The 23,648-nt window shown below is 60.3% G+C and overlaps 3 protein-coding genes across 9 annotated transcripts in view; 1 reads left to right on the forward strand and 2 right to left on the reverse strand.

Moving 5' to 3' along the window:
• The window catches only part of ZBTB46 (zinc finger and BTB domain containing 46), a 44,996-nt gene extending 29,601 nt beyond the window's left edge, over positions 1–15,395 (forward strand). For 3 of the 4 annotated variants that reach the window (XM_074318019.2, XM_074318017.2, XM_074318018.2), the window contains 2 exons: positions 10,296–10,471; positions 12,771–15,395. In XM_074318019.2, the coding sequence (XP_074174120.1) occupies positions 10,296–10,471; positions 12,771–13,145 (551 nt within the window). In that variant the 3' untranslated portion in view covers positions 13,146–15,395. The other variant, XM_074318020.2, reaches the window with a different exon arrangement.
• Positions 15,396–16,432: 1,037 nt separating this feature from the next.
• Positions 16,433–19,999, reverse strand: SLC2A4RG (SLC2A4 regulator). 4 transcript variants are annotated; one of them, XM_088789031.1, is made up of 8 exons: positions 19,866–19,999; positions 19,431–19,570; positions 18,410–18,519; positions 17,799–17,983; positions 17,621–17,721; positions 17,434–17,543; positions 17,064–17,400; positions 16,433–16,972 (listed from the first exon to the last, which is right to left on the reverse strand). In XM_088789031.1, exons 1-8 carry the CDS (start codon positions 19,974–19,976, stop codon positions 16,861–16,863), a joined length of 1,206 nt encoding a protein of 401 aa, XP_088645157.1. In that variant the 5' UTR covers positions 19,977–19,999; the 3' UTR covers positions 16,433–16,860. The 4 variants fall into 4 exon arrangements, with proteins under 4 accessions (XP_088645157.1, XP_074173645.2, XP_074173644.2 ...); XM_074317544.2 differs by having other exon boundaries at positions 17,064–17,155; positions 17,240–17,543; XM_074317543.2 differs by having other exon boundaries at positions 17,064–17,543.
• LIME1 (Lck interacting transmembrane adaptor 1) lies at positions 19,977–23,623 on the reverse strand (the record flags this gene model as incomplete). Its single annotated transcript, XM_019753380.3, has 7 exons — positions 23,057–23,623; positions 22,204–22,322; positions 22,007–22,055; positions 21,843–21,936; positions 21,375–21,745; positions 21,192–21,278; positions 19,977–20,447 (listed from the first exon to the last, which is right to left on the reverse strand). Coding segments are annotated over exons 1-7 (1,200 nt in total), but the record flags the coding sequence as incomplete, so codon positions are not given.
• Positions 23,624–23,648: the final 25 nt, after the last annotated feature.

Raw genomic sequence — 23,648 nt, forward strand, 5'->3', positions numbered from 1 at the left:
TGCCCTGCCCGGGGTGGCTGTGGGGTCTGCATGTCGGGCGGAGGGGCCTGAGTGACCCCTGGTGGGAGCGATGCTTTGCTGACTGTGGTTGAAGTAAAGGAAGACCCGGCAGCGGTCAGATGCTGGGATTTGGACAGTGTCTTTATTTTCATCTCTGCTTTGAAAAACAGTAGTTTTATAGCTTGTTTTTCATGAACACTCGAACGTTTCAGGTTTTGTGTTGGAGTGATGAAAATTGCGTATAGCTAATAAAGACTATGATTGGAGAATAATTTTCCTGTTCCCTTTATTTCTGTGTCCTGCCAGTGTCCAGGGCAGGCTGGAAGCGAGGCCACGAGACAGGGCGTGGCTGGGAGTCAGCCGGGCTGTGTGGCATGTGCTTTTCAAACCACAGTTAGGCCCCGTTTTCTGCATCTGATTGGCAGTGGCGTCACTTACACAGCTGTTGTGAATTTAAACACAACAGCGTTTGTAAAGCATCGGATACGTGAGTGAAGTGTGTGCATGAATGTGCCAAAATGTCAGCCCCTCCCCCTCGCGAATCAGGGCTGCACTTGGCAGAGACCATTGGACTTGTGCCGGTCCTGGGAAAACTGAAAGGGGTGGTTCCAGGGCATTGGGGGCATTTGGCGTTTACAGTAGGCACGTCCAGCTGCTGGACTTCCAGCCGAGGGGACGACTGGGCAGGTTTTGTGGGTGACGAGGAAGGGGCAGGTTGGGGGCCTCCAGCTGCATCTCTGCTGTGACGGGCCCTCACCATCTCCTGGGGGCCCGGACACTCATCTGTCCTGTCTGTTTCTTGCCGCTCCGAATCAAACACCATGCGTCACAGACTCCAAGAGGGTGGCACCAGCTCTCTGCTGCCCCCACGTGGCTGATCTGTCTGTCACCAAGAGTGACAAGCGAAGGGATGGTTTCTTGGTGCTTTTTCCACTGTGTGTATCCAGGTGGGCTTGTGCAAAGGCCTATGCTGCATCTGTGCGGGAACCGTGCTGTGGACACAGCCGAGGGGTCCGGCCAGACCCCAATCTCACCACCTTCGGTCCAGCAGCAATCGTGTGCCGTGGACATGGCTCGGGCTCTGGACAGATGGGCTCAGCTCCAGCCGCGGCTGCCTTGGTTGCTGTCACACCTCCTGCCTCGGTTCCTCTGTCGCCCCAGCAGAGGCCCCATGTCTCACCCTGAGTCGTGACCCTGTATGGTGGGGCCTTCCAGGGCGGGTTTTTCTCTTAGATCTTGACCTTGTCCCATGTGGTCACTGCACTGTGTATTTTGTCAGTCTTGATGTGGGGCTGAGGGTGGCAACACCTGCTCTGAAACACGTGTATAACCACCTCACACACGTGTGTAACTGCTTCACACAAGTGTCAGCACAGCTGGAGTGGCTGAGAGCTGTGGCGGTAACCCTACCCTTCCATTTCTCACATTGCTGTGAAGTTGGCGAGTGGGTTTGGTGCTTTGTTATTTCTGTATGTTTAAATTCCTTGCCCTTCATATCCTAAATTTACTCCTTTTCTCATAAGATCCTGCCCCTTTGTTTCCCATACACGGTGAGAAGCGGGCAGAATCCTTTGCGGGTCAGCTGACCATGTGGGCTGTGTGGCTCTCGACGTCCGCCCGCCAGAGAGGCCGTAGAAACTGATGGGTTATTTTAAAACATCATTTTCTAATGTCCTAAGTAAAACCTGCCTGTTTCTGGGCATATGCTACAATGAGGAATGGAAATACCCAGAATAAAAGTTTATTTTCTGTAATCCTGTGGTCATCCTCCTGTGGCAGGTGGGTGGCTGGAGGAAGCCTGTGCACGGAGGCTGTGGTTGTGGGCGGGGCGCTGGTACACGGTCTGCCACACGAGAGAAGGGCTGAGGCAGCGGCGTCGCACGTCCGTCCAGCTTTTAGCTCCTGGGCGTCAGTTCCCACAAATACACTGCCCCGTCCCCTCTGCTCACCGCTTTCTGTTTCCAGACCTGCCATCGTTGGCAGGAGTACGTTTCCCATTGAAGGTGTTGTGAAGGGACAGGCTGGTGACTTGCTCAGGGTGGGGGCTGTGACATGGCAGGGTCTGGGTCCAGCTGGGGGACCCTCCTGGGAGCTGCACTGTAGACTCAGTCTGGAGACGCCCCTGCACCCCCAGGCACCCCCATGGCGGCCATCCTGTCCTCCCAACCGCTACCCTGCTGAGCACAGGGATGGTGTATATTCCTAAGGACCCGAGTACACGTTTGAAGAAAAGAGAAACGGCCTAAACTGGGCTACGCTGATCACAAAGCAGAGGCTTTGCCGCCCTGCTTCTCGCTGTGGTGGGCGAGGGGACAATGCCGCTTCCTGGCAGGATGCTGTGGCGGTCCCAAGCCGTCCCCGTGCTGCCTGGTCTGCTCGAGGGGACACTGGTGCATGAATGTGGTCTGGTCATGGCAGTGGTGCAGAAGAAAGGGAGGGAGGTTGCAGGTGTTTGAGAGAACCAGTGAATATGGTGGCGGTGCTCAGAGGCCCTTTCTGGATGGTTCTGGAACCTTCCTTTTAGAAAGTTTCCTTGTTTCCAGAGGTCTGAGTTCACAGATGGGTTCTTAATAGATTATGGCGCCTGAACTGATTTCTCCGTAAGAGGACTTCTGTTCTTTTCTTTGACTCTTTGATTGTATCACATGTTTAGCATCAAACTGACGTCCTACTTGTTAATAGTTGTTGTTCACTGAATAGGAGCCATGAAAAGCGTCATTCGTGGGTTGAAACGCCTCGTTTAGGAGTCGTGACTGGTGTGCAGTGAGCGAGGGGGACTTTGACCCGTGCGCCATCTTCTTGGGGCCTTAAAAATACCATAAGGACATGGTCACTGCTCGATTTCTGGGGAACAAACTGCTGGTAAACCAGCCCACGTGGATACAGGAGGCCGAGTGCTGGGTGGGACTGACGTCATCCCGAGACAACCCAGGCGCTAAAAGCATCACCTTAACTGTGGTGGGCGTGCGGCCCCCTGACACCACCTGCAGAAACAGTGTGGACAGTGTGGAGACCCCAACAGTTGTGGACAAATGGACCAAGTTCCCGCGAGCTCTTCCGGGAGAGAAACCTCAGAGGGCCCAGGGGCAGCAGGCGGGCGGGGCCTGCCGCCGTGCTCTCTGTCCACAGGGCGCCCAGCTGTCCAGGAGGCACGTGCGGTAGCAGCCGCAGCCCACCCTTGTTTTGGCCCTGGTTCCAGGAATATTTAATAAAGGAGTCGGAGACCTCTAGTGGGTCCTGGACGGACTCTGGGATGTTACAGTTTCTCGTTAAAGGGCATTTGGCAATGTGACTACACTTTTGATAAACAGCCAGCTTGACAACCCTGTGCATGCTTCTCAGCCCATGCTCCGTGTTCTCACAATGCTCCTGACTTCCTGGGCGACAACCTCTGTTGTACCATTTTGCCTCGGAGAGAGACCCCCGCCCCAGACAAGTCAGGCACGGAGACCCGGCACACCTTGCTTTCAGGGTGCGAGCTGGTGAAAGAACCCAAGTGCCTCCCCCTGCGAGACCTGGGCTTTGTCACACATGAAGGCGCTCTGCTCACTGCAGGAAGGTTAAGGATGGCGCTTCCAGAACGTTCTAAACCCACCAGCTGCTGCTCGTTCCCGTGGTTGAGACGCGTTTCCTGTGTTCCCAGGACCTGGCACCAGCCCAAGTCATATGTGGGGATGTGATGGCCGAGCGCCCCTCCACCCTCCCCTCAGCTGGGACACTGCACTGGGGCTGGCCAGACCGAGGCTGAGGACAGCCAGCCCCCAGCCCAGGTGAGACGAGCACACGGCCGCTCGGCCCAATCACCGGGCACAGTGCCCTGACCACGTGCTCAGCGTGTCCAGCGTGTCCCGAGCTCTGCGGAAGCAGCTGCACGGAGCTCCTGCCCCACACTCGGCCCAGCGGGCAGAGAGCAGAGCCCTTCCAGGCTGACCAAGGGCTTAGATTTTGCAGTAAATTCGTTTCATGCTCACAGCGGCGTGTTACTGAAGTTTATAGTTAAATGAAAATGCTCCTCTGATGAATCCTCCCCCAATGAAAAGAAGTCTGGGCCATGTGGCAGCAGGCAGGACAAGCCAGCTCCTGAAGCTGAGCGGCCAGCCATGCTGCGTCCACGTGTGTCGCTACCCCCGCCGATGACCCTGCTGACTCAGGGACCTCAGACAGGCCCTTCCTGTCCCTGAACACACAGTGGCTTATGTAAGGGGGTCTGTTAGATTCATTTGTCTCCTGAGAAAAAGGAAACCTTCACGAAGAGCTTAACCACGTCGCTTGGAGTTAATTGAATGCCGTCCCTGTGCCGTCCTTTCTAAGGGACGGTTTTGTGGGAAGCCTTGTGTTCCGTTAATGTGCGTTTTTCTTCCAGCGTCTGATGTGGAGAATTAATTGCAGGGTTCCTTTCCAGACACATGACAGGTCGTCTTTTTGGTGACTGGACAGGGACCTGGTGAGTAAGAGGTGACAACACGCTTCTATTCTCACAGTCTTCTCGATTTCACTACTTTCTGATGGCTTGTAACTCGTCTGTCTCTCATTCTAGATCAGTGCCTCTTGAGACCTGGAGACCTGGGCTGAGCGGCGAGGCTCCCGGGGTTTCGAGGGGCTGTGGCCTGTGCAGGACACTGGGCCTCTTTCCCCCACGCCGTGCGGCCGGTGCTCTTCCCACAAACCCAGGGGACATGCCCAGTCTTCTTGGGTGCTTGCAGCTTGGCCCTGAAGTCATGAAGGCCCCATGAGGAAAACACCCACAGACACCGACGCCTCCACTGCGACAATGGTTTTGGGGCGAGAAAGCCTTGACCAGGCGCCTTTGTGCTGGAGCAGACGTCGCATGTGCTCCCTCGGCGGCCAGGCCTGGCGTTCAGGTCCAGGTGGCCACCGGCTGATGGCAAAGCCACATTAGGAGCTGGGCCTAGGCATCTGTTTGTGCCTTTAAAGTGGTCATCCTTCAATCCCCACTGGCAGCCAGGTGAAGCCCTCTTGGTGCCCACGTGGGCAGGTGTGCCTCCAGGTGGCTGGGCATCACATCGCATTGTGGACATGTGGGGCGGGGGTGGGGGGGAGCAACAGGGAGACGCACCACAGTTTCCTGGGACAGAAACAGGTGTCCTGACCCATTACTTTCTCGGAAGTCCCAAGGACAAGCCCAGCACCACGGCCTGGTGTGCTCGCCGCACGGCCTCTCTCCAGCTGTGAAGGAGACGACCAGCGCTGCTGCTTTTGAAACAGTGCTTTGCTTGCTGTTGTCCCCTCGTTGCATGTTGGGCCCCACGCCTGCTCACTTGCACAGAGCAGGTGGCTGTGGACATGAGGGCACTGGGCTGGGGCAGAGGCTCGCCGTCCTTCAAGGAGCAGGTGGGTTAGGAGGAGGCACGTGGCACCTGCCACGCTATGGAGGAAGGAGAGTCGTGCCGTCCGGCAGGGTGCAGGGACTTCGGGGAAAGCTGTGCTTCCCATCAGTCTGACAGGTGCCCTGTGCACGCCCATCCTCAACTGGACGCCATCTACATGGGGGCTCGGTTTTCAGAGAGGCTTAGGGTGTTGCTGCTAAGGCAACCTGACTCCAGTGGACTCTCCAGGAGTTAAAAGGTGGCTCAGTTGGTGTACACCTCACTTTCCAGAGGTCAGGTTTATGTAAGTGGTCATTTGCGTTTGAATATCATTTCTAGAGATGTCCTTTTCTTTTTAATTTTTATTAGGGAATATTGGGGAACAGTGTTTTTTTCCAGGGCCCATCAGCTCCAAGTCGTTGTCCTTCAATCTAGTTGTGGAGGGCGCAGCTCAGCCCCAAGTCCAGTCGCCGTTCTCAATCTTAGTTGCAGGGGGCGCAGCCCACCATCCCATGTGGGAATCGAACCGGCAACCTCATTGTTCAGAGCCCGTGCTCTTACCACTGAGCCATCCAGGTGCCCGAGACTGCCTTTTCTTTTCAGTTGGTCATGATGGTTCTCTGAGCTATTAGGTTGCTGGGGGAGGACGTCTAACCCTGCGGTTACTCCGACTGTGGCCTCTGTGTTAATGGCCTGCACCTGCTTTTCTTGTTCGTTTGGGTGACTCTTTCCAAGGCACATGGAGTGTGGACCAGGGCCAACACGGAGACCTGCATTGTGCAGGGTCTCTCTGGGCAGTTGGGCTGAAAGGCCTTGGTTAAATTTTAAAACAATTTAAAATGTTCAGACTGGTTCCCTAGTACCTAAAAGACATAGGTTTGCAGTAGCTGGTAAAATAATGAGGGATGTAGGAAACATTTTTAGAATAAATAACGGTTTGATTTTGTTCTTATCGCTAATATTATTTCCCGTAAAACTGCACGGTCATCCAACGTATAGAACGTTCAGCGGTTCATTCAGGTACTCCGTCTCGTATACTGTTGAATTTCTCACTGAGAGACTGTGGCTCGGGTTGATTTCAAAGAGTTCTTAAACGTATCATTGTGTAACATTAATCTTTCCTGAATATACAGACTTTCAATAATGAAGGCTTGGTTCTTCATTTAGGTCAACTCACTTCCACAGAATTTGTTCTGTGTCTACATCTGTTTTGGGCTTCTCAGGGTATTTATTGTCCTCACAGAATGGGAACGGGTGGCCTCACAAACTTGGGTGCCCATCACGTGTGTGTGTGTGTGTGTGTGTGTGTGTGTGAGGGTGAGTGTGTGTCCTCGTCCTCGTTTCCATCTCAGAGTGGGCAGCACACTTGCTCTATTGGGTGATAACAGAACCGGCCGCGGAGGGTGGCGGGACAGGGGAGTCACACTGCTGCTTGACGGACAGGGCAGTCAGGGCAGACGGCTGGCCTCCTCTGGAGCTGTGGCCCGAGTGACAGTCGTTCCCTGCAGCTCAGCTCCTTGTGTGCGTCCCGCACCACACATGTCCTTCCCCCTCTCCTGTCTTGGCCACTTTTACAAACGAGCCTCCTGGTGGGACCCACCGGTCAGGAGGGCCCAGCCCAGCCTGGCCCGGGTGCTGGGGCCCCTTCCTTTGGGAAGGGTTGGCTCCTCCCCAGTGAAAAAGCTGCTGAACTGCTTGGGCTTTCCTTCCTGGCCAGTAGGCCGAGTTTACAGAGAGCAGTTATGGTGACAGCAGTACCGTCGTCTGTGTCCCATCTACTGGAGTGTGGCCTTAGTGGGCGCCCCACCCCACTCTGTGGCAGGGCCAGCGGTGACGGCTGCGCGCCATGTCCGGCGGGGACAGATGGCAGGGAGGGCACTTCTCACAGCTGGTCATCAGGAGGCGATCAGATCCATTGTAGGGACCTCCTTGCAGTGTTACTCACCAGGGTGAGATGAAAGGGAGGGGCCTCTGCTTACTGAGCTCAGCCTCAGCAGTTCCGACACTGCAGGGTAACGTCGTAACGTGGAAAGGTCGTCACAGCGTGTTAAGTGGCACGCGTTCTATGTAACTGTGTGTGTCATTGTCCCACTTTATAACTTAAAAGTTACATGTTTATGCGTAGAGAGCTTGTAAGACAGGTATTTCTAACCGCAGTCACTGTGGTGGAACACACATGATTCCTCAGCCTCCTGTGTGCTTTCATGTCCCTTCCACGGCCTTCACCACACGCACACATGAACACTGAAAGCCCCTGAAGGTAAGAAAATGCTTTCCTTCCTAGGACGGGACTTAGAAATCTGGCAGAGACCTGGAGAGCCTGCTTCTCAGGCCTGGTGGGCACTCAGAGGCCCTTTTCTGGGATCAGAAACCAGATGAGTGCTGGCGGGTGCGAGCTGTGGTGCTGGCCACACAGCTCAGTCTTGGGCCGTGATGGCCTCATGTCTGGCCTGGTCGTGGACACGGTCATCCTAGCAGCTGTGTCCCTGGCGTGCGCTGCCTGTCGTGGGGGCAGGAGACTCCAGAGCAGAGTGCTCTCGGGGACGTGAGTGGTTGGATCCCCTGGCAGGGCTTGCAGATGGTCTCACTGACACATGCTCTGGAAAATGTGGACATTTGCGTTGTGTGATTATTTAGATACCGTGTAAGGGTTCTTGGGAGAAAATTTAGGGCTTGTTTAAGAAGCAAAACAGAGTGTCCCGCTCAGGTTTTCCCCATGTTTAAGCAGGCGTGTTTCAGGAGCAGGCTGCAGAGTGACACATGCGCAGACCCCGGGCATGTGCATGGGCCCGTGCGCTTGGGGTCACTGCCCGGCACCATCCCGTTGGTGCCATGTCACAGCGATGTGGCTGCGGCTGGGGTCTGAGCAGCAGATGGTTGGGGGCCATGGAGGCATGCTTCACAGAGATGGTGGTGAGGGGTCCCTGCCTCTGTGTGATGTGGGGGCCTGAGGGAACCATCACGTCACTTGCAGCTGGCTAAGGGCCCAGGGCTTTGGGTCACCGCAGCCCTCTGCCCCTCCCCGCTCTCCTGGGCTATGATTTGCAGTGTTTGTCCTCATGTCTGCCTCCCTCTTGGTGCCTCCAGGGGTGGTCGTGACTGTGGCCAGGGCCTGCCACGTGTAGACGTTTGGTAGGGGTCTGAGCGTGTGCTGGGAGGCCACCCTGACCTGACCAGCTGCTCCCACTCCTGCTGGTGTTCGTTCCACAAGCCACCTTCGGCCGAGTCTGCTGCTCTTGACCCTGGTCTGTCCTCTGGGGACAGATCTGGCTGAGTGCTCTGTGCTCCTGCGGGTTGTGGGTGGCATGACGGCCTGGGTAGCCGCATCCAGACCGGGGGCCAAATGTCTGCCACCAGACTCCTTGCACAGGAGGAAATGCAGCTGCAGGACTTGCTCTCGGCTGTCTCAGTGAAACCCAGGAGGTCTTTGGCTTTCAGGGGTGCCAGGAGGACGCCCTTCAAGCTCAAGAGGGATTGACGTCAACTGTGATTGAAAAATTTAATAAGGGGGTGGGAAGTTCAACGGAAATAAGAGGTTCAAATTCCAGGTATAAAACACGTCATGGGGATGCAGTGTAAGCATGAGAGACATAGTCAGTGGTATTGTGACAGCTGGCACAGTGTGAGGTGGTTGCTGGACTTATCGGGATCACTTCTGTAGGTCTACAAAGGTCGAGTAACTGAGGTTCACCTGAAACTCATATAATATCGTATGTTAGCTAGATTTTCATAAAATCCATTTAATAAATGAAAAAAAAAGAGCGGTTGACCATGGTATCTGCACTGCCACTCGGGGTGAGCTGCCCCACTGCGGCTACCACCTGGGCCCCTAGCCCCTCAACCGCCCCCAAGAGACCACCTGACGTTGGAATGAGATGCCTCCGAGGCCATAGCGTTGTCCTGCTGTGGAATGTGGCCTCAGCCACAAGGCCGAGCTGGCCGCAGGGTGACCCTCCAAGCCCATGGCCTGGTTTCTTGAAAAGGCCGAGAGGTAGAAGGGGCGCCAGCCTCTGTCGAGGCAGAGGCCGCTCTCTGCTTCCACCGCGCGTTTCGGGCGGCCTTGGCCTGTCGCTCACTTGGCCGTGTCCACCAGCGGCACCTCCCTCTGCATTCACGGAGCAGTGCCGGTGGCCTGCGGATCTGGGGGCCCGGCCGTGGCTGCCTTCGGCCTCACCAGTGCTGACACTCTTTCTGTTATGATCCCATGGGTGATGTCACTGTGTTTCTGATGCTGACATGTAAGAAATTGGCTGTGTCTGAGAAGTGGATGCAGTCGCCTGTGACCTTTCTTTGTCCCAGGCCACCCGGTACCTCTGACACCTCAGGAGGAAAGTCCTGTGCCCTCAGGCCGGTGGAGACAGTGCCAGCAGGGGCCCTCGTCCGGTGGGGACGGTGCGAGCAGGGCCTCGGCCGGTGGGGACGGTGCCAGCAGGGCCTCGGCCGGTGGGGACGGTGCCAGCAGGGCCTCGGCCGGTGGGGACGGTGCCAGCAGGGCCTCGGCTGGTGGGGACGGTGCCAGCAGGGCCTCGGCCGGTAGGGAACGGTGCGAGCAGGGCCTCGGCCGGTGGGGACGGTGCGAGCAGGGCCTCGGCCGGTGGGGACGGTGCTAGCAGGGCCTCGGCCGGTGGGGACGGTGCAAGCAGGGCCCTCGGGCTGGTGGGGACGGTGCAAGCAGGGCCCTCGGGCTGGTGGGGACGGTGCAAGCAGGGCCCTCGGGCTGGTGGGGACGGTGCGAGCAGGGCCCTCGGCCGGTGGGGATGGTGCCAGCAGGGCCTCGGCCGGTGGGGACGGTGCGAGCAGGGCCCTCGGCCGGTGGGGATGGTGCCAGCAGGGCCTCGGCCGGTGGGGACGGTGCAAGCAGGGCCTCGGCCGGTGGGGACGGTGCGAGCAGGGCCCTCGGGCTGGTGGGGACGGTGTGAGCAGGGCCTCGGCCAGCGGCTGTGCGGTGACTCGCCTGCTGCCTTTCAGTGAACGAGTTCACGGTCATCAGGAAGAAGTTCAAGTGCCCGTACTGCAGCTTCTCGGCCATGCACCAATGCATCCTGAAGCGGCACATGCGGTCCCACACCGGCGAGCGGCCCTACCCCTGCGACATCTGTGGGAAGAAGTTCACACGACGCGAGCACATGAAGCGGCACACACTGGTGAGTATGGCGGGGCACAGCAGGGGACAGCCCGCCGGGCGTGCAGCCAGTGGTGCGGAGCGCCACAGAAAGCCCTGAAGTGAGGTCCACCCCAACCCCATGTACCCCGCGGGCTGTGACCCCAGGCCTGGGTGCAGAGGCACCACCCCCCGGTTGCCTTTGGGGCCCCTCTGCTCCCGCCTGACCTCAGCAATGCTTCCTCTTCTCAGGACCTCTGTCCTTGGCCCGCCAAGGCTCCCCACACGGTCACTTCCTCTGTGCCCCTGCCCTGAAGTCACTGTAGGAGCCCAGTCCCACACCTCCGTGCCCTTGAAAGGTGTTGATTACCTGTTTCTCGGGGGCGCTGGCTGGAAGTTGTCAGGTAGCAGGTGCTAAGTGCTGGATGTGCTTGGCCAGGAAATGATAGAAAAGGTCATCCTTGAAATGGAGGCAGATTCCAAAGGAACGCCAGGGTGCGGGACCTCTGTGTGGGTGAGATAAACCAAGGAGTCTGGGGGCTTGCGCTGGGGCCAGACCAGGAGGCTGCCCGCGGTGACTGAGCCCCCTTACATGTGCACTGGAGGTGGGTGCAGGACTGCAGGTGGGCCAGCTTGGGCTTGGAGCTGTTTGAGGGGGGGTGGTGGTGGCAGCCCTGGGCTCACGTGGGGCTGGGGAGGGAGAGGCCATTGGGGTGGTGGTGTCAGTTTGCAGTCTTAGGGGTGTCCAGAGTCATCTGTGGGTGCACAGGCGTGGCTGGACACCTGTAGCAGGCTGACCTGCTGACCATCAGCAGCAGACCCACCAGCGGTGTGGGAGCGAGGCCAGCCAGGCCAGTCTGGAGGGGCCATGTCATACTGGCCAGCATGACCCAGGTTGCCGTGGCACAAGAGTGGTGGACTTGGAGGCTGGGCCACGACAAGCGCCTCAGGCCTGGCCCCTGGCAGGGTGACCACTTGAGTGAACAGGGTCCTTGCCATGTGTGTCCGTCATTGTGTGAGCAGAGCCCACCACCTGGAGAGGCTCTGGCTGCATCGGGGTCCCGTCAGACTTGGTTCTCGTTGGCTTCTCGCCACCGGGCAGCCTCATCTAGCCCAGCTCAGCAGGGCACTTACTTGTGGGTGAGGACACCTGGGGGAGATCCCTTGAGGTCAGTTCAAAAAGCTGGCGGGGGGAGACAGCCCTGGGAGTGGGGGCCCCAGTTCCCCCAGGTGGGGTCCAGCAGAGGAGGAGAGCGACAGCCCTGGACCTGGAGGGCACGGCTGCCGGGCCGCTGGACATGGTGACTTCCCAAGTCCCTTTTGTCCGGCTCTGCTGCTTCTGCTTAATTCACAAAGAACTGCAGAGGCCCCACTAGCGAGTGCTTTAGAGAGAGGGGTCATGTCCAAAGAGAACTGCCTCTGTGAGTCACACTAACAAGTGCTGCGAAGTCGTAGTTACATGGATTGCTACATCTTTTCTTTAGCAAAAGCACATTCATACTTCAGTAAACACCATCCTACTCCAGGCTCACCATCCGCCTTCCGCTCAGCTTGGATGGGGCCAGACTTTTGTCCTGGGTTTGTGGATGGGCTTCCGGAGGGTCAGCATCCCTGGAAGTGTACTTGAAATGCGATGGCTCGTTTTTCTCTGTGGAGGGGTCTCCAGCATTCCCTTTAACTTCTCCAGGGCCCCGGACCCCGAGGCGGTACCTGAGCCCCCACTTCCAGCAGACGCAGGGGCGGCTTCCACTGGAGCAGTGGAGCCATGGTTGCCATGGCGTCTGCATCCCTACCTCTCCCTTCCTTCCAATAGCTCATTCAGACAAGTACCCAGCCATCTGGCCCTTGTCACTTGTGGTGTCCCTGTGGCTGGCACTGCCCCCGGCCCCACCCTGCCCACCAAACAGTATCCCTGTGGCTGAGCCTTTCGCTTTAGTTATTTTGTTGGGGGAGGGTTGCAGAAGCCCTGGATTTAAAATATATGAAAGAAACAGAGAACACCCAAGAGAGTCCTGGGGGCCATGTGGTTTGACACTCCATTTCTAGAATCGGCAGGCTCTGAGGGTCCCGCCCACCTTTCCCTGGGGGCTCCCCCCCAGGCCGTCCCCAGACCCCATGTCTGCTGCGCTGGGTGGCCCCACTCGGTAGCCTAGGAGGTCGTTACAGGGTCTTGGGCCAGGTGTGACGGGATGACGTGGGGGGCACCACCGAGTCAGGAAGTCCAGGGCCGTGACCCAGCCGTCCGGCGTGTTCACCACACAGCCAGGGCAGCTCAGCGGCCCCGTGCCCACCTGAACCTTGGTCACGACCCATCCCCCTCACGGGCTGCCCCGTCCCCACAGGTGCACAGCAAGGACAAGAAGTACGTGTGCAAACTGTGCAGCCGTGTGTTCATGTCAGCCGCCAGCGTGGGCATCAAGCACGGCTCCCGGCGCCATGGCGTGTGTGCCGACTGTGCCGGCCATGGCATGGCTGGGCCGCTGGACAGCGCTGGGGCCGACGGCTCCCCCGAGCTCTTCGCTGGCGACGGGCCCTACCTAGAGGACCCTGACGACCCGCGAGGGGAGGGTGAGGAGGAGCTGGGCGAGGACGAGGATGACGTGGGCCTGGCCCACGAGGACGCTCTGCTGGGGGACGACAAGGACGACGAGGACTCGCCCCAGGGGCCCCGCAGCCCCTCGGGGGGGCCGGACAAGGACTTTGCCTGGGTCTCCTAGGCTCCTGGCTGGGGGCTGGCGTGGGGGCAGTGCCACCCCTCCACCTGTGTGCGTGCTTCGGGGCTTCACTCGCCTGGCAGGGCCGTGCTGACCCCTCGCGTCCCCTCCTCCAGGTCTCCTCTATTCTGCTCCTGCCCCCAAGACACACACAGAGAAACCAGCCCTGTGGTCTCAGAAGCAGGTGTGGCCCAGCACGTGGGGGGCTCTGGGACGGAACATGAGGTTGGTGGGGTGCAGGGTGGGCTTGAGTGAAGGGAGAGGGTGTTCCCACCGTCTGTGGGAACAGCAGCGTGTGTGAGCTGAGCAGCAAGGAGGCCCATGGGCCCGACCTGGCCTCGGGACGCCTGATGGCCCAGTAGCCAGATCAGGGTCGGCGCTGCTCGGGTCCGAGAGATGGGGGGGGAGTTCTTTGTACTCCCGCGCTGTGTGCCGTGCTCCAGCCCACCCCGTCCCCGCACGCCCCTCGCAGCAGCCTGGTCACTGCCCGGAGTCCTCTGTCCTCATGGCTCTGCCGCCCGCCCGCAGAACCCAGGTCCTGTATCCAGAGAGGCCCTGGGCTTTGGTGCTCCACACGAAACCGCTGCAGAAGCCCCGCCGGGCTGAGGGCTCCCAGGTGCTATCTTCTGGTGGAGGCAGCAGCTGGGGACCTTGCTCCCCACTGCAGGCCCACTCGGGGTCCCTTCAGGGGACCCCACTCTTACTTCTGTGTGCACTTCCTTGGAGAGCCTGGGGCCGGCCCTGTCCCTGGGCTCTGCCCAGCCTGTTGCCCAGGCCACGCCTGCTGCCCCTCCCCACCCCTGCGCGCTTCCTTCGTTGCTGCTGGCACCGGAGGCCGTGCTCCTGACTGCCGGTGCTGCTCAGCCTCCGAGTGGGTTAGCGAACTTTCTAAGTAGTCATGCAGAGGCAGTTACGTGGAATTGTTGGGTTTGGCATTATTTTCCTCACTTGACAAAACACAGAGTTGTCTTTCCTTTGGCTTGTTGTCAAGTCCCCTTGCTGTCGGTCACACACGCTCACGACCTGTCTTCTCTTTTCCCCTGTGGAGAGCAAAGGCCCACCTCGTGCACTGCCGGCCACAGGACAGGCGCCTGTCTGTCTTCCCTTTTCAGGCTGCGTTCGACACCCCCTCGTTGCTGAGACCGTCCACCCTCCCAGCCACCTGGCTCCCACAAACCTGCAGCTCGCCCCACGGGAGGACTCACGGTGCCTGGCAGGAGACAGGGTTTTTATTTTCTCCCACAGACCCTAAACCAAATGGCTTTCACACGTTTGCTATTGTGTCACACCTATTCCTTCTAGGTGGAAAACTCCACAAAACCTCGACGCAGGTTCTAGTGGTGGCATGGGGCACTAGCCATCTGGGCTGCTGCTGGGTGGCGGGGGGCCCAGGCTGGCCCGTGCCGCTGCACACACGTGGTGCTGCCCTGGAAGTCCTGCCCGGGGGACAGGTCTCAGCTCTTGTCTTATTTATTTATCAGTAAAATCAGCCGCTGTTTCTATGAGTTCCAAGAGGGTGTCCCATTGGAGCTGTCACCTGGCTTGCCTGCCCCCCCTCCCTCCGCTGGGGACTCTGAGTTCCTGACACTGGTGTCCTTAAGAGAAAGGGCCAAGGTTCTCCCGAACGTGCTGGGGGCAGGAGCCGGGTGGGCGCTGAGCCCTCCACACTGCCAGCTCCTCCCGCCCTGTGGGCCAGGCCCACGCAGGAGCTGATGTGCTCCCCTGGCCGCCTTTCACCAGGGAGGCCTGGCTGACCGCGCCCGCCCCACCCCACCCCCGCTCCCGGGCTCTCAGAACTCTGTACCTCCCCCACTTTCTAACCCCTTTTCTAAACAGACCTACTTTCTTGTAAAATGGAACCAGACCTTTGTTATCAACAGGTGTCTGGGCTTTGCACCCATCCCACCTCTCAGGCCGTCCTGCCCACGCCTGGGCCGCCTCTGCCTCTGCACTCAGGACGTCTTGCTCTTTCTGACCTGCTCACTCCTCGCTCTGGACGGCCCTTGCTCACCTTTCTGGGGGTCCACTGTCAGTGCCACAGGGGTGTTTTCTTCCTTAAAACCAATACTGTACTGGAAGACTGAGGGCCCCCCGAGCGGCCCTGGTGTTCGCTGAGTGGCAGGTTCACATTCCGTGTGGTGTCCCCTCTCCAGAGGCATGGAGGGAAAGGTGTGTCATGAAGGGTTTTTTTATGTGACTGATCCTTTTTTTTTCAAATCAATGTTTAAACTAATAAATATTTTTTTACGAAGAGGAAGTGTGTAGCTTACATTTCACATTTTGTACTTTTTCATTTGTGTCCGTCTGTATCTTGGTGTTTGCAACACCTAAGTGGGAAACAGTCCTGCGGGTGGTGAATTCTTGGGGTGGGGGTGGGGCCGGGACCCAGACAACTTCTGCACCAAACTCGGATCCCAACCAGGTTGTACATTTGGACCCTGGGTTTTGGGAGTCACAACACTGCCAGGACTCAATAGGGACCTTGGGACCTTGATTCAAAAGACACAGCTACTGCTTCCAACTTTGCACATCTTTCTTTATATAAAACTCTGAGAAAATGCAAAAACTGGAATTTTTTGCAATATTATGAAAGATAATCTTATTTTCGCTCATTCTGTGACATGTGCAACTCTTAAAAAGCCATACTTAATGGTTGTTTTTTTATTTTTTGACCCTATGTTGTGTTTCGTATGCAGCCCTTTTAGAAATACTTGTAGTGAGGGTGCTGTGTGTGTGCTTTTCTTAAATATTTATTTTTTCAACATGCTTTCAACCTGTCAAAAAGACAAAGGGCAGTGCTTGAAGAGTGTTGATTTTTTTTCTGGGGATAATCTATATTATACTGACTTTATATTAATTATTATAAACCTGTGTTTGTATTGGAGATGTGTTTCTTATTGGGGGGAGGTTTCGTAATGGGTCGGTGGGACGTCAGGGCTGTCGCCTGCTTCTCTGTCGCCACAGGACAGGTAAACAACCTTCTCTAGTGGTCTTGCAATGTCTTGTCTGCCTGGGCTCCGGGCCTGCCTGCGGGTTTCCTTTCTGTGACGGGATTAGCTTAGACATTCTTGCAAAGCGATCACTTTCAATAAATTGGGAAATTGCTGCTCAAGCAGACGCCTCGTGTGTTTCAGTGTCCTATCCTCCAGCCTCATACTGGGCGGATGTGGCCAGAGTGACCCCCAGCACTCTGCAGCCTGTTGCTGGCCTTCCAGGCCTGCCCAGCCCACCACCCCTGCATGTGGCAGAGTCGCAGTTCCACGTCCTTCCCCCCAGGAGGCAGAGACAACTTCTGGAAAAATCGCAAACCTTTAATTTTTCTCCTCGCCTGGCAAGATACCTGAGCTTTGCAAACATGGTACCAATGTCAGCCCTGGGCCCTTGAACCATCAGGTCACCTGCGGGCTGGGAGGCTCCTCCCCGAAACCCCTGAAAGTGCACCCAGGACTGGCTCCCATGTGACCTCGATCCCGGGTCTATCCGCTGCACCCTTAACAAGTCCATTGACAGGCAGGGAGGGCAGTTACCCGGGGGGACCCTGGGGCTTTAGTGCAAAAGGCTGGTTTCTTCAGAGGCACTTTGAGTGGCGGGCCTGTCCTCCACCTCTGGGGGACCCCATTAAAAAGTAGACCCTGCAGCTAGGAGAGACCCCAGGCGGGGGCTGGGGGTGGAGCTTGGTGTCCTCTAACTCCCGAGGGAGAATGCAGGGCGAGGTGGCTCAGTCCAGAAAGCGCCTGCAGGCCTTTTTCCAGCGGCAGGCCGCGCACCACAGGTCCCGGCGCTCCGTGCCATACACCTTCCGGCACTTCTTGGCGTCACCTCGGGGCTTCCTGGGGGAGCACACAGGGGCAGGGATTGCTGTTGGGCCGGGACCTCCCCTGCCTGGCGCCTGCCCGGACCCCTCAAAACACACACACGCACCTCAGGCTGGCACCAAGCTTGGAGGGCAGGGCGGGCACGCAGGCCCCGCCTGTGGTGGGCTGTGGCTCCAGCTGGGTGGGTGCCAGGCAGCCCTGAGAGGCGATAACGCAGTGGTCTTGCTCCCCTCCAGAGCGCCCCGAGACCCGGCCCCAGTGGCTGCCCGTGACCTCACCCACCTGGTAGGCGTGGTCACTGTGGCACACCTGGGCGGTTGCCACAGAGCTCAGCCCAGGGGGTGGGGATAGGGCCAGTGGGTGCAGCAAGCCAGGCAGGGCCCGGGGCTCCGGCAGCTCTACGTGGGGGCATGCGGGCAGCATGGAGGCTGCGGTGGACATCGGTGTCAGGCTGGAAAGCCCACTGGTGGACGTAGGTGTCAGGCTGGAAAGCCTGCTGGTCAGCGCATCCAGCCCAATGTCCAGCTCCGTGTAGTAGAAGTCCTCTTCACCATCACCATCGCTCTGCTCTGGCTCCGCCTGCCGCCTGACGGGAACACAGCAGGTGGGAGCTGAAGCGGTGGCCCACTGGCCTGCCCCACCCCCACCTGCCGGCCACCGCACCCCAGGTGCACCAGGCGGATGTGTCTCTGCATCGTGGACGCCGAGCTCAGCACCTTCCCACAGCGCTTCCACAGACACTGGAACAGGACCTGCACCGAACTCTGGGTGACAAGGGCCAGGGTCAGGTTCAGCTGCCCACCCGCGTGTGCCCAAACCCAGTGCTGCCCCCAGGGCTCACCTTCCTTTTCCTAGGGGCAGGCTCCCCAAACAGGAAGTGGGCTGCCTCAGGGGGCAGTGGGGGCGACGGGGTGGCTGGGGAGCTCTGCTCACTGGCCAGGTCCCAGCCCCAGTCCCCACTGGGGCTGCTGCCGTAACTGCCTCGTGGCCTCACCAGGCTCTCCTGCCAGGGCTGTAAGCCAGGCTCTGCGGGGACATGCCAGGCCAGTGTCAGGACATCCCTGGGTCAGGCTGCTGTGCAGAAGCTGCAGCCATCAGTCCCTTGAACTCAGCCTCATCTGCTTACCTGTTCACAGGTGAGTTTGGTTGGCAAAACCCTCTTGGAGGAGGCAGTAGCCAGGAGGAGCTGGCCACAGCAGCTTGGGTACTAACCTCCCTAACAAAGGAAGGATAAATGGGGAAGGCCTGTGTGGGGCAATAACTGGCCAGCCAGGTGTATATGGACAGGTCATGGAGGCTTGTGGCCTGGGGCACTGGGGCTTTGGCCTCAGGGAGGGGGGTCCTGATGTCGTGTTTACAATGTGATGCTGTTCCCCGGCCCCAGGTTCTGGAGGAACAGCAGCCCTGGGCCCTGCCTCCACCCCTGCGCCATACCCTGTCTCTAAGTCTCACCTGTGCTGAAAGCTGCAGCTGGAGCCCCAAGCAGGAGGGGGCTGGTGGACAGGCTTGTGAGGGCCGCGGCTGCCATGACCTCATCCAGCCAGGCTTTTCCTAGGGGGGCTCTGGAGGAGAAAGGGGGTGGGGGTGGCGGGTGGGGCCCAGTAAGTACTCCAGACCCCTCCCCTGGCTAGGCATACACGTGCAGGCCTGGGCACGTGTGTGCACAGCAGGTTCCCTGCTGCAGGCGCTGGGCAGGAGGCCCAGCTCCACCCCCAGCTCGGGTTGCAGGGCCCCAGACCTCCAGGAACCCCCAGGAGCTTGGCCTGGGCCGGGGTCTCCCTGAAGCCTGAGTTATCTGCATCCATGGCTTTGTTCCTGGTGTCTCCAGACCCTGGTGCTGGACGGGGGTCTGAGGCCCCACTGGTGGGGCCAGGGCACGAGAAGCCCAACCCTCTCCTAATCACACATTAACCAGGGCTGTGAGACAGCAGCTGTGGGCCTAGGGCCAGGCGCGGAGGGGGGGGGGGGCAGGAGCAGCTAGCAGTGAACAGCAGCCAGGGGAAACGCCTCCAAGCAGAAGTGGGTCTCCAGGCCCCAGCCGGCCGGCCAGAGCACACTCCTGCCTGTGCAGCCAATCCAGGCTGTTGGGCACCCAAGAGGGTTTCACTGCAGGGCTGGAGAGATGGCGTCAAAAGCCTGGGGACTCCTGGGCAGTGGACCCCACGCCGGCCCACAGCCTCAAATGCACACACAGACTGACAGCGGCCCCCTCCCAGCTCTGGCCTATGGCCCCAGGGATTGAGGGGAACAGAGATACTAATACACTTATCGTTTCTACTCAACTCTTCCAGGGCTGGAGAGCTGGGGGTGTGGCCAGAACCAGTTCGGGACCCTGACCTGCGCTGAGACAAGCCCCCCCCACCCCCATCACCGTGGGGGGTGTCAAGAAGACGTGCCTGCGTCCCATCCACCACCCCTGCACACAAGAGAGCACGTGTGCGCACGCCCACCTCGGCCAGGCGTGCCGGCTCACCTGTGCGCTGGCACCTGGCTGTGCGTCGATGGTGTCTGGGCTCTCGCCGCCGCCCCCGCCCACGTCCCCGGGTCCCGCGGCTCTGGTTCCTGCGGGGTCGCGAACTCCAAGCCCGCAAAGCCGCCGCTAACGGCAGAGCCCTGCAAACCGGGTGTGCTCAGCGGAAGCAGCGGACCAGGGCCCCCAGTCCCCACCCCAGATCCGCTGGGAACCCCCACAAACTGCGGCCGGCGCGCCCCTCCCTGGCTCCCCGGCCGAGCGGGCGCGGCGGGAAGCGCCCCCGGCAGCAAGTGCCCCCAGCGGTCCGGCTCAGCCCCGCGGACCCACGGACACACACCGGCCGCCGTCCCACCCCCGGGGGCCCAAAGTTTGTGCAGTCCCGACGCCATCTTTGCAGCGAGCGCACTCTGGGGGCCCGCCCCCGGCGCCCGGTACCTGCGGCGGCGCGGGCACCGACACGAGCGCGGCCGCGGGGTCCCGGCCGGCAGCCCGGGGCGGGGGGCGCCCGCAGCCCGGCCCGGGCGCCGGGGGGCGCTCGGCCTGCATGGCCCGCGGGTCGGGAGCCGAGGCTGCAGCGGCGAGGGCGGACACTCGGGACGCAGCCCCGGGCCGGGCCGGGCTGGCGGGGCCGCCGACCCCCGCCCTGGATCGACAGCCGGCCGCGCCGCGCTGCCCCAAAGCTGTGACCTGCCCCGCCCCTTCCGCGCGGCCCCGCCCCCGGCGCGGGCCCATTGGTCTGCGCGCTGTATCAATATTCTGAGGTGGACCGTGGCCCGGGCCAGCCGCGCTCCCATTGGTCTGCGCTCCGAGGCCCCGCCCCTGGCCGGCTGCTCCCGTGCGGGCCGCGGGTGGGGGCCCAGATCGTGGCACCCGCCCTCCGGGACGCCCCTGGCCTTTTCGAAGTCCTGGCCGGCACGCGCCGCCACCGCCGCCGGGGAGGGCCGGCTTCCTCGCGGTGTTGCTCTCGTGCGGAGCTGCCAGATCCGGGGAAGGGGCCGCGTCTCCTTGGCGGGCTTCCTGGGAGCAGGTTATTCTTTAACGCACGACTACCCCCCCTTATGTAACCCAGGGGCTGGATGGTGGAGCCCTCCTTTGGCGTTCAGGGTCCAAGTCCCACCCTAAGGCGGCCACCCTGCCGCCGGCGGCACTGCCTATAGAACTGATTGTGCCTGGGGACCACCACGCCTAGGCCTGCCCCACTCCCTGCGGTCTTTGAGTCTGACCGAGGGCCTGTGGCCTCAGGTGACAGGGCCCAGGCACCCAAGGAGGGAGAGCGCTTGCGCCCGAGGTAAGAGGGTGTCTTTACTCCTTCCAGACAACCCCACCCCTCAGGCTTGCAAGAAGAGATGGCTGTGAGGCGCGATGTGTCCATCTTCCCTGAGCTGGGGATTTATTTAAGAAGCGGCTGGGAGAGGCCAGGCAGCTAGGGCCCTCAGGACGGGCAGCCCTGGGATCTGGGAATTTGTGCTGCCAGCTGAGTGTGTGTGGTGGGGGGCCGGGCCCCACACTGCAGGAACATCTGTACTTGATGTTCAGGGCAGGGAGGGAATGGAGTCGCCTCCCTAGGCTGCGGGGTGGGGAGGAAGCAGGAGGCCTTCATGTCTACTCATGCTAATAGCTACATCTGGGGGGTTCCTGGCGCTCAGGGGCCCGCATTTCCTGGATGCTCTCATACACGTTTTCCAGGAGGCCCTTGTCCACACTCAGGCCCCTGAGTGGGGGGGCCTCACAGGCCAAGTTGCTCCCCGGAGTCAGACTCACTCCCCCGTCCCTGGGGTCCTGCTGGTCTGTGGCAGGTTCTGGGTCTCTCCTTTTCGGCTTGTTGACCCTGGAGTACAGGATGTCCACCTGCAGAGAGAGCCAACCCAGGGAGAGGTCAGCACCGTCCACTCTGATGAGGACATGCCCAGCTCCTTCCACCCCACCTCACACCCTCTGCTTTACCTGAATGGCTGGGGTCCCCTCGGCGCTCCCCTGCTCCAGGTCTTGGGGCCCCAGACCTGCTCCCTTGAACTTCTGGATGCAAGCATACTCAGCCACCACGGACCTGGCCTCAGGCCCAGGTCTGGCACAGCTTCTGGTCAGCCGTGCTCCTGCCCACACAACAGGGCTGGCTGCCAGGCTGGCCCTGGGGATCGCAGCCAGCCCCACGTTGGAATAGGTGGCCTCATGGCTGATGGAGGGCTGGATGGCAGAGGTAGCAGGCCCGGGCCGGGGCAGTTCCCGCTTTGAGAAGGCTACCTGGGGCCTGGTGGTGCCTCTGGACCCCTCCAGACATTGCAGGTGCAAGAGATCCATGCTGACAGGCCGCGGGGCTGGGGGTAGAGTCACGGCAGAGGTCAGTTGGGTGGGTTAAGGGGGCACGGTGTGGCAAACCCCACCCACAGCCTGACCACTCCCAGCTCAGCTCACCCCTGCAGCCTGGAGGGCTCCGGCATAGCTCATGCAATCTGGTGTCCGACTTGCTGAGGGAGCAGAGGTGCGGTTGCCTCAGCAGTGGCAGTGACTGGGGGCAAGGAAGGCTGGTTGGTCCCCTGCTGACCGCGCCCTGGCCCAGGGGACAGCCTGACACTCACCTGCATCACGCTGCCCTGCAGCTCTGACTGCTGCCTCCGTGCCTGCTTCCTGGGGGCAAGAGGGTGGTGAGGCCAGGAAGGCAGAGATGGGGGCGGGGGCTTCAGCCTCTGGTCCAAGGAGGGCCTGCCTGGAGCCCTGCCCCCTCTGGCCACAGAGCTGAGCCAGGCTCCACGTGGAACCCAAAGGATGGACATACCTGTGGCAGGCTGTGCATAGCACCCAGAGCCAAAGGACCAGGGCCAGGCACCCTAGGACCCAGAGGGTGGGTGGGGCCGAGGACATCTGTGGCCCCATCCTGTGAAGTCCTGCACCAGCCTGGGGGCAGAAGACAGGGTGCTAGGGGCTGACTGAGAGGCTGGGCCCCCCCCCCCCGGGCAGCCTCACACTGTTGGGCGCTGTGACTCAGCACAGGAAACCCCAAGCGCAGCAGCCCCTCCCTCCTGCTGAGGCCGAGAGGACAGCCTCAGCGCCCACCTTCCCGCCTCTGGCTGGGGGCTCCTGGGCAGGTTTGAGGTGTGCTCTTCCTGGTTCCCAGGAGGAAGCACCCAAGTCATCGAGGATGACCCAGATGGCCACAGAGTGTGGCCAGTGAGGAGGGGGGGCAGCTGTGACGTGGCCAAAGCCTCCCTGTGGTCACTGCGGCCCAAACCTGAGAGCTGGGGAGGCCTCTTTGGCCACATCCATGAGCCTTGGAGCGTCAGGCCAGCCTCACCTGTAGCCATTCCTTTCCCAGACGTGTGTCAGGTGATGCCCCCTGGCCATTTACTAGAGCCGGGAGTCCCGAAGGGCTGGAGTCAGGCCTCTTAGCAGGGCTGTAGGGGACGGGGGTCCACCCACAATTGGCACAGCCCTTTAGTCCAGTCTGCCCAGACCCAGGGAGTGGGCTTCCCACACCAGAGGGCCCAGGCTGCTCACCTGATCACAGCCCAGGTCCCAATGCCCTGACCTGGTAGGCCCTAGTCTCCCAGAACCCAGCACTTACCTGCCCCCAGGAGGGCACCAAGGGGCCTGGAGACCTGGCCAGGCTGGAGGCCAGAGCAGGCACTTACCAAGGCCATGGGCACAGTGGTACCTCGTCAGCCCTATCTGGGGCAAGCCGGTTAGCTCGGCACCCCAAGGAGTGGTGCCTTTCTGCAGCTCTCGGCAGAGCTCCCCACCTCACTTCCTGCCTGTGGGTCTGACTGCATCTCAACGCGGGTGCAGCTGCTCCTGCCGCAGCCCGGCAACCTCACCCACCTGCTGCTGCCCCCGCCTGGGGTCTAGACATTAGTCAGTGGGTGTGTGCTGAGAGCCGACCTCCCGTCATCACCCAACCAAGTGGGCATGCGCAGGCGAGGAGACAGACATGGCACAGGAAGGGGTGGTCTCATGCCGCTGAGGCTCATGGGTGTGGCTGGGGGTGAACCTGGGCTCCCAGACCCACCCCCCAGGTCTTCCTGCCCATTCACAGCTCTGTGAGGGCCTGATATGGGCCAGTCACCTCCCACCAAGCACCCCGTTTGTGGCTGTCAGGCATCATGGGGGGACCCTAGGTTCTGATCCTAGGCTCCATCTCAGAGCCCCATCTGGGACAGCAGGGAAAATGAGTGCTCCTGGGCTCTGGGCCCCTGGCCGCGGCCTCACCCGCCCCTCCCTGCCCCG

The sequence above is a fragment of the Rhinolophus sinicus genome, chromosome 13, assembly GCF_057876585.1.
Source record: "Rhinolophus sinicus isolate RSI-liver-muscle chromosome 13, RSI-T2T, whole genome shotgun sequence".
In the NCBI taxonomy this organism is placed as follows: Eukaryota; Metazoa; Chordata; class Mammalia; order Chiroptera; family Rhinolophidae; genus Rhinolophus; species Rhinolophus sinicus.

What these genes read in the sequence shown, in the direction of transcription:
- SLC2A4RG (XM_074317543.2), bottom strand. Translation starts at nt 19,976, where the DNA reads ATGCAGGCCGAGCGCCCCCCGGCGCCCGGGCCGGGCTGCGGGCGCCCC. An exon ending in CTGCCCCTAGGAAAAGGAAG is followed by an intron (nt 17,722 to 17,798) that starts GTGAGCCCTGGG and finishes CTTGTCACCCAG; the next exon opens with AGTTCGGTGCAGGTCCTGTT. An exon ending in AAGCTTGGTGCCAGCCTGAG is followed by an intron (nt 16,973 to 17,063) that starts GTGCGTGTGTGT and finishes GTGCTCCCCCAG; the next exon opens with GAAGCCCCGAGGTGACGCCA.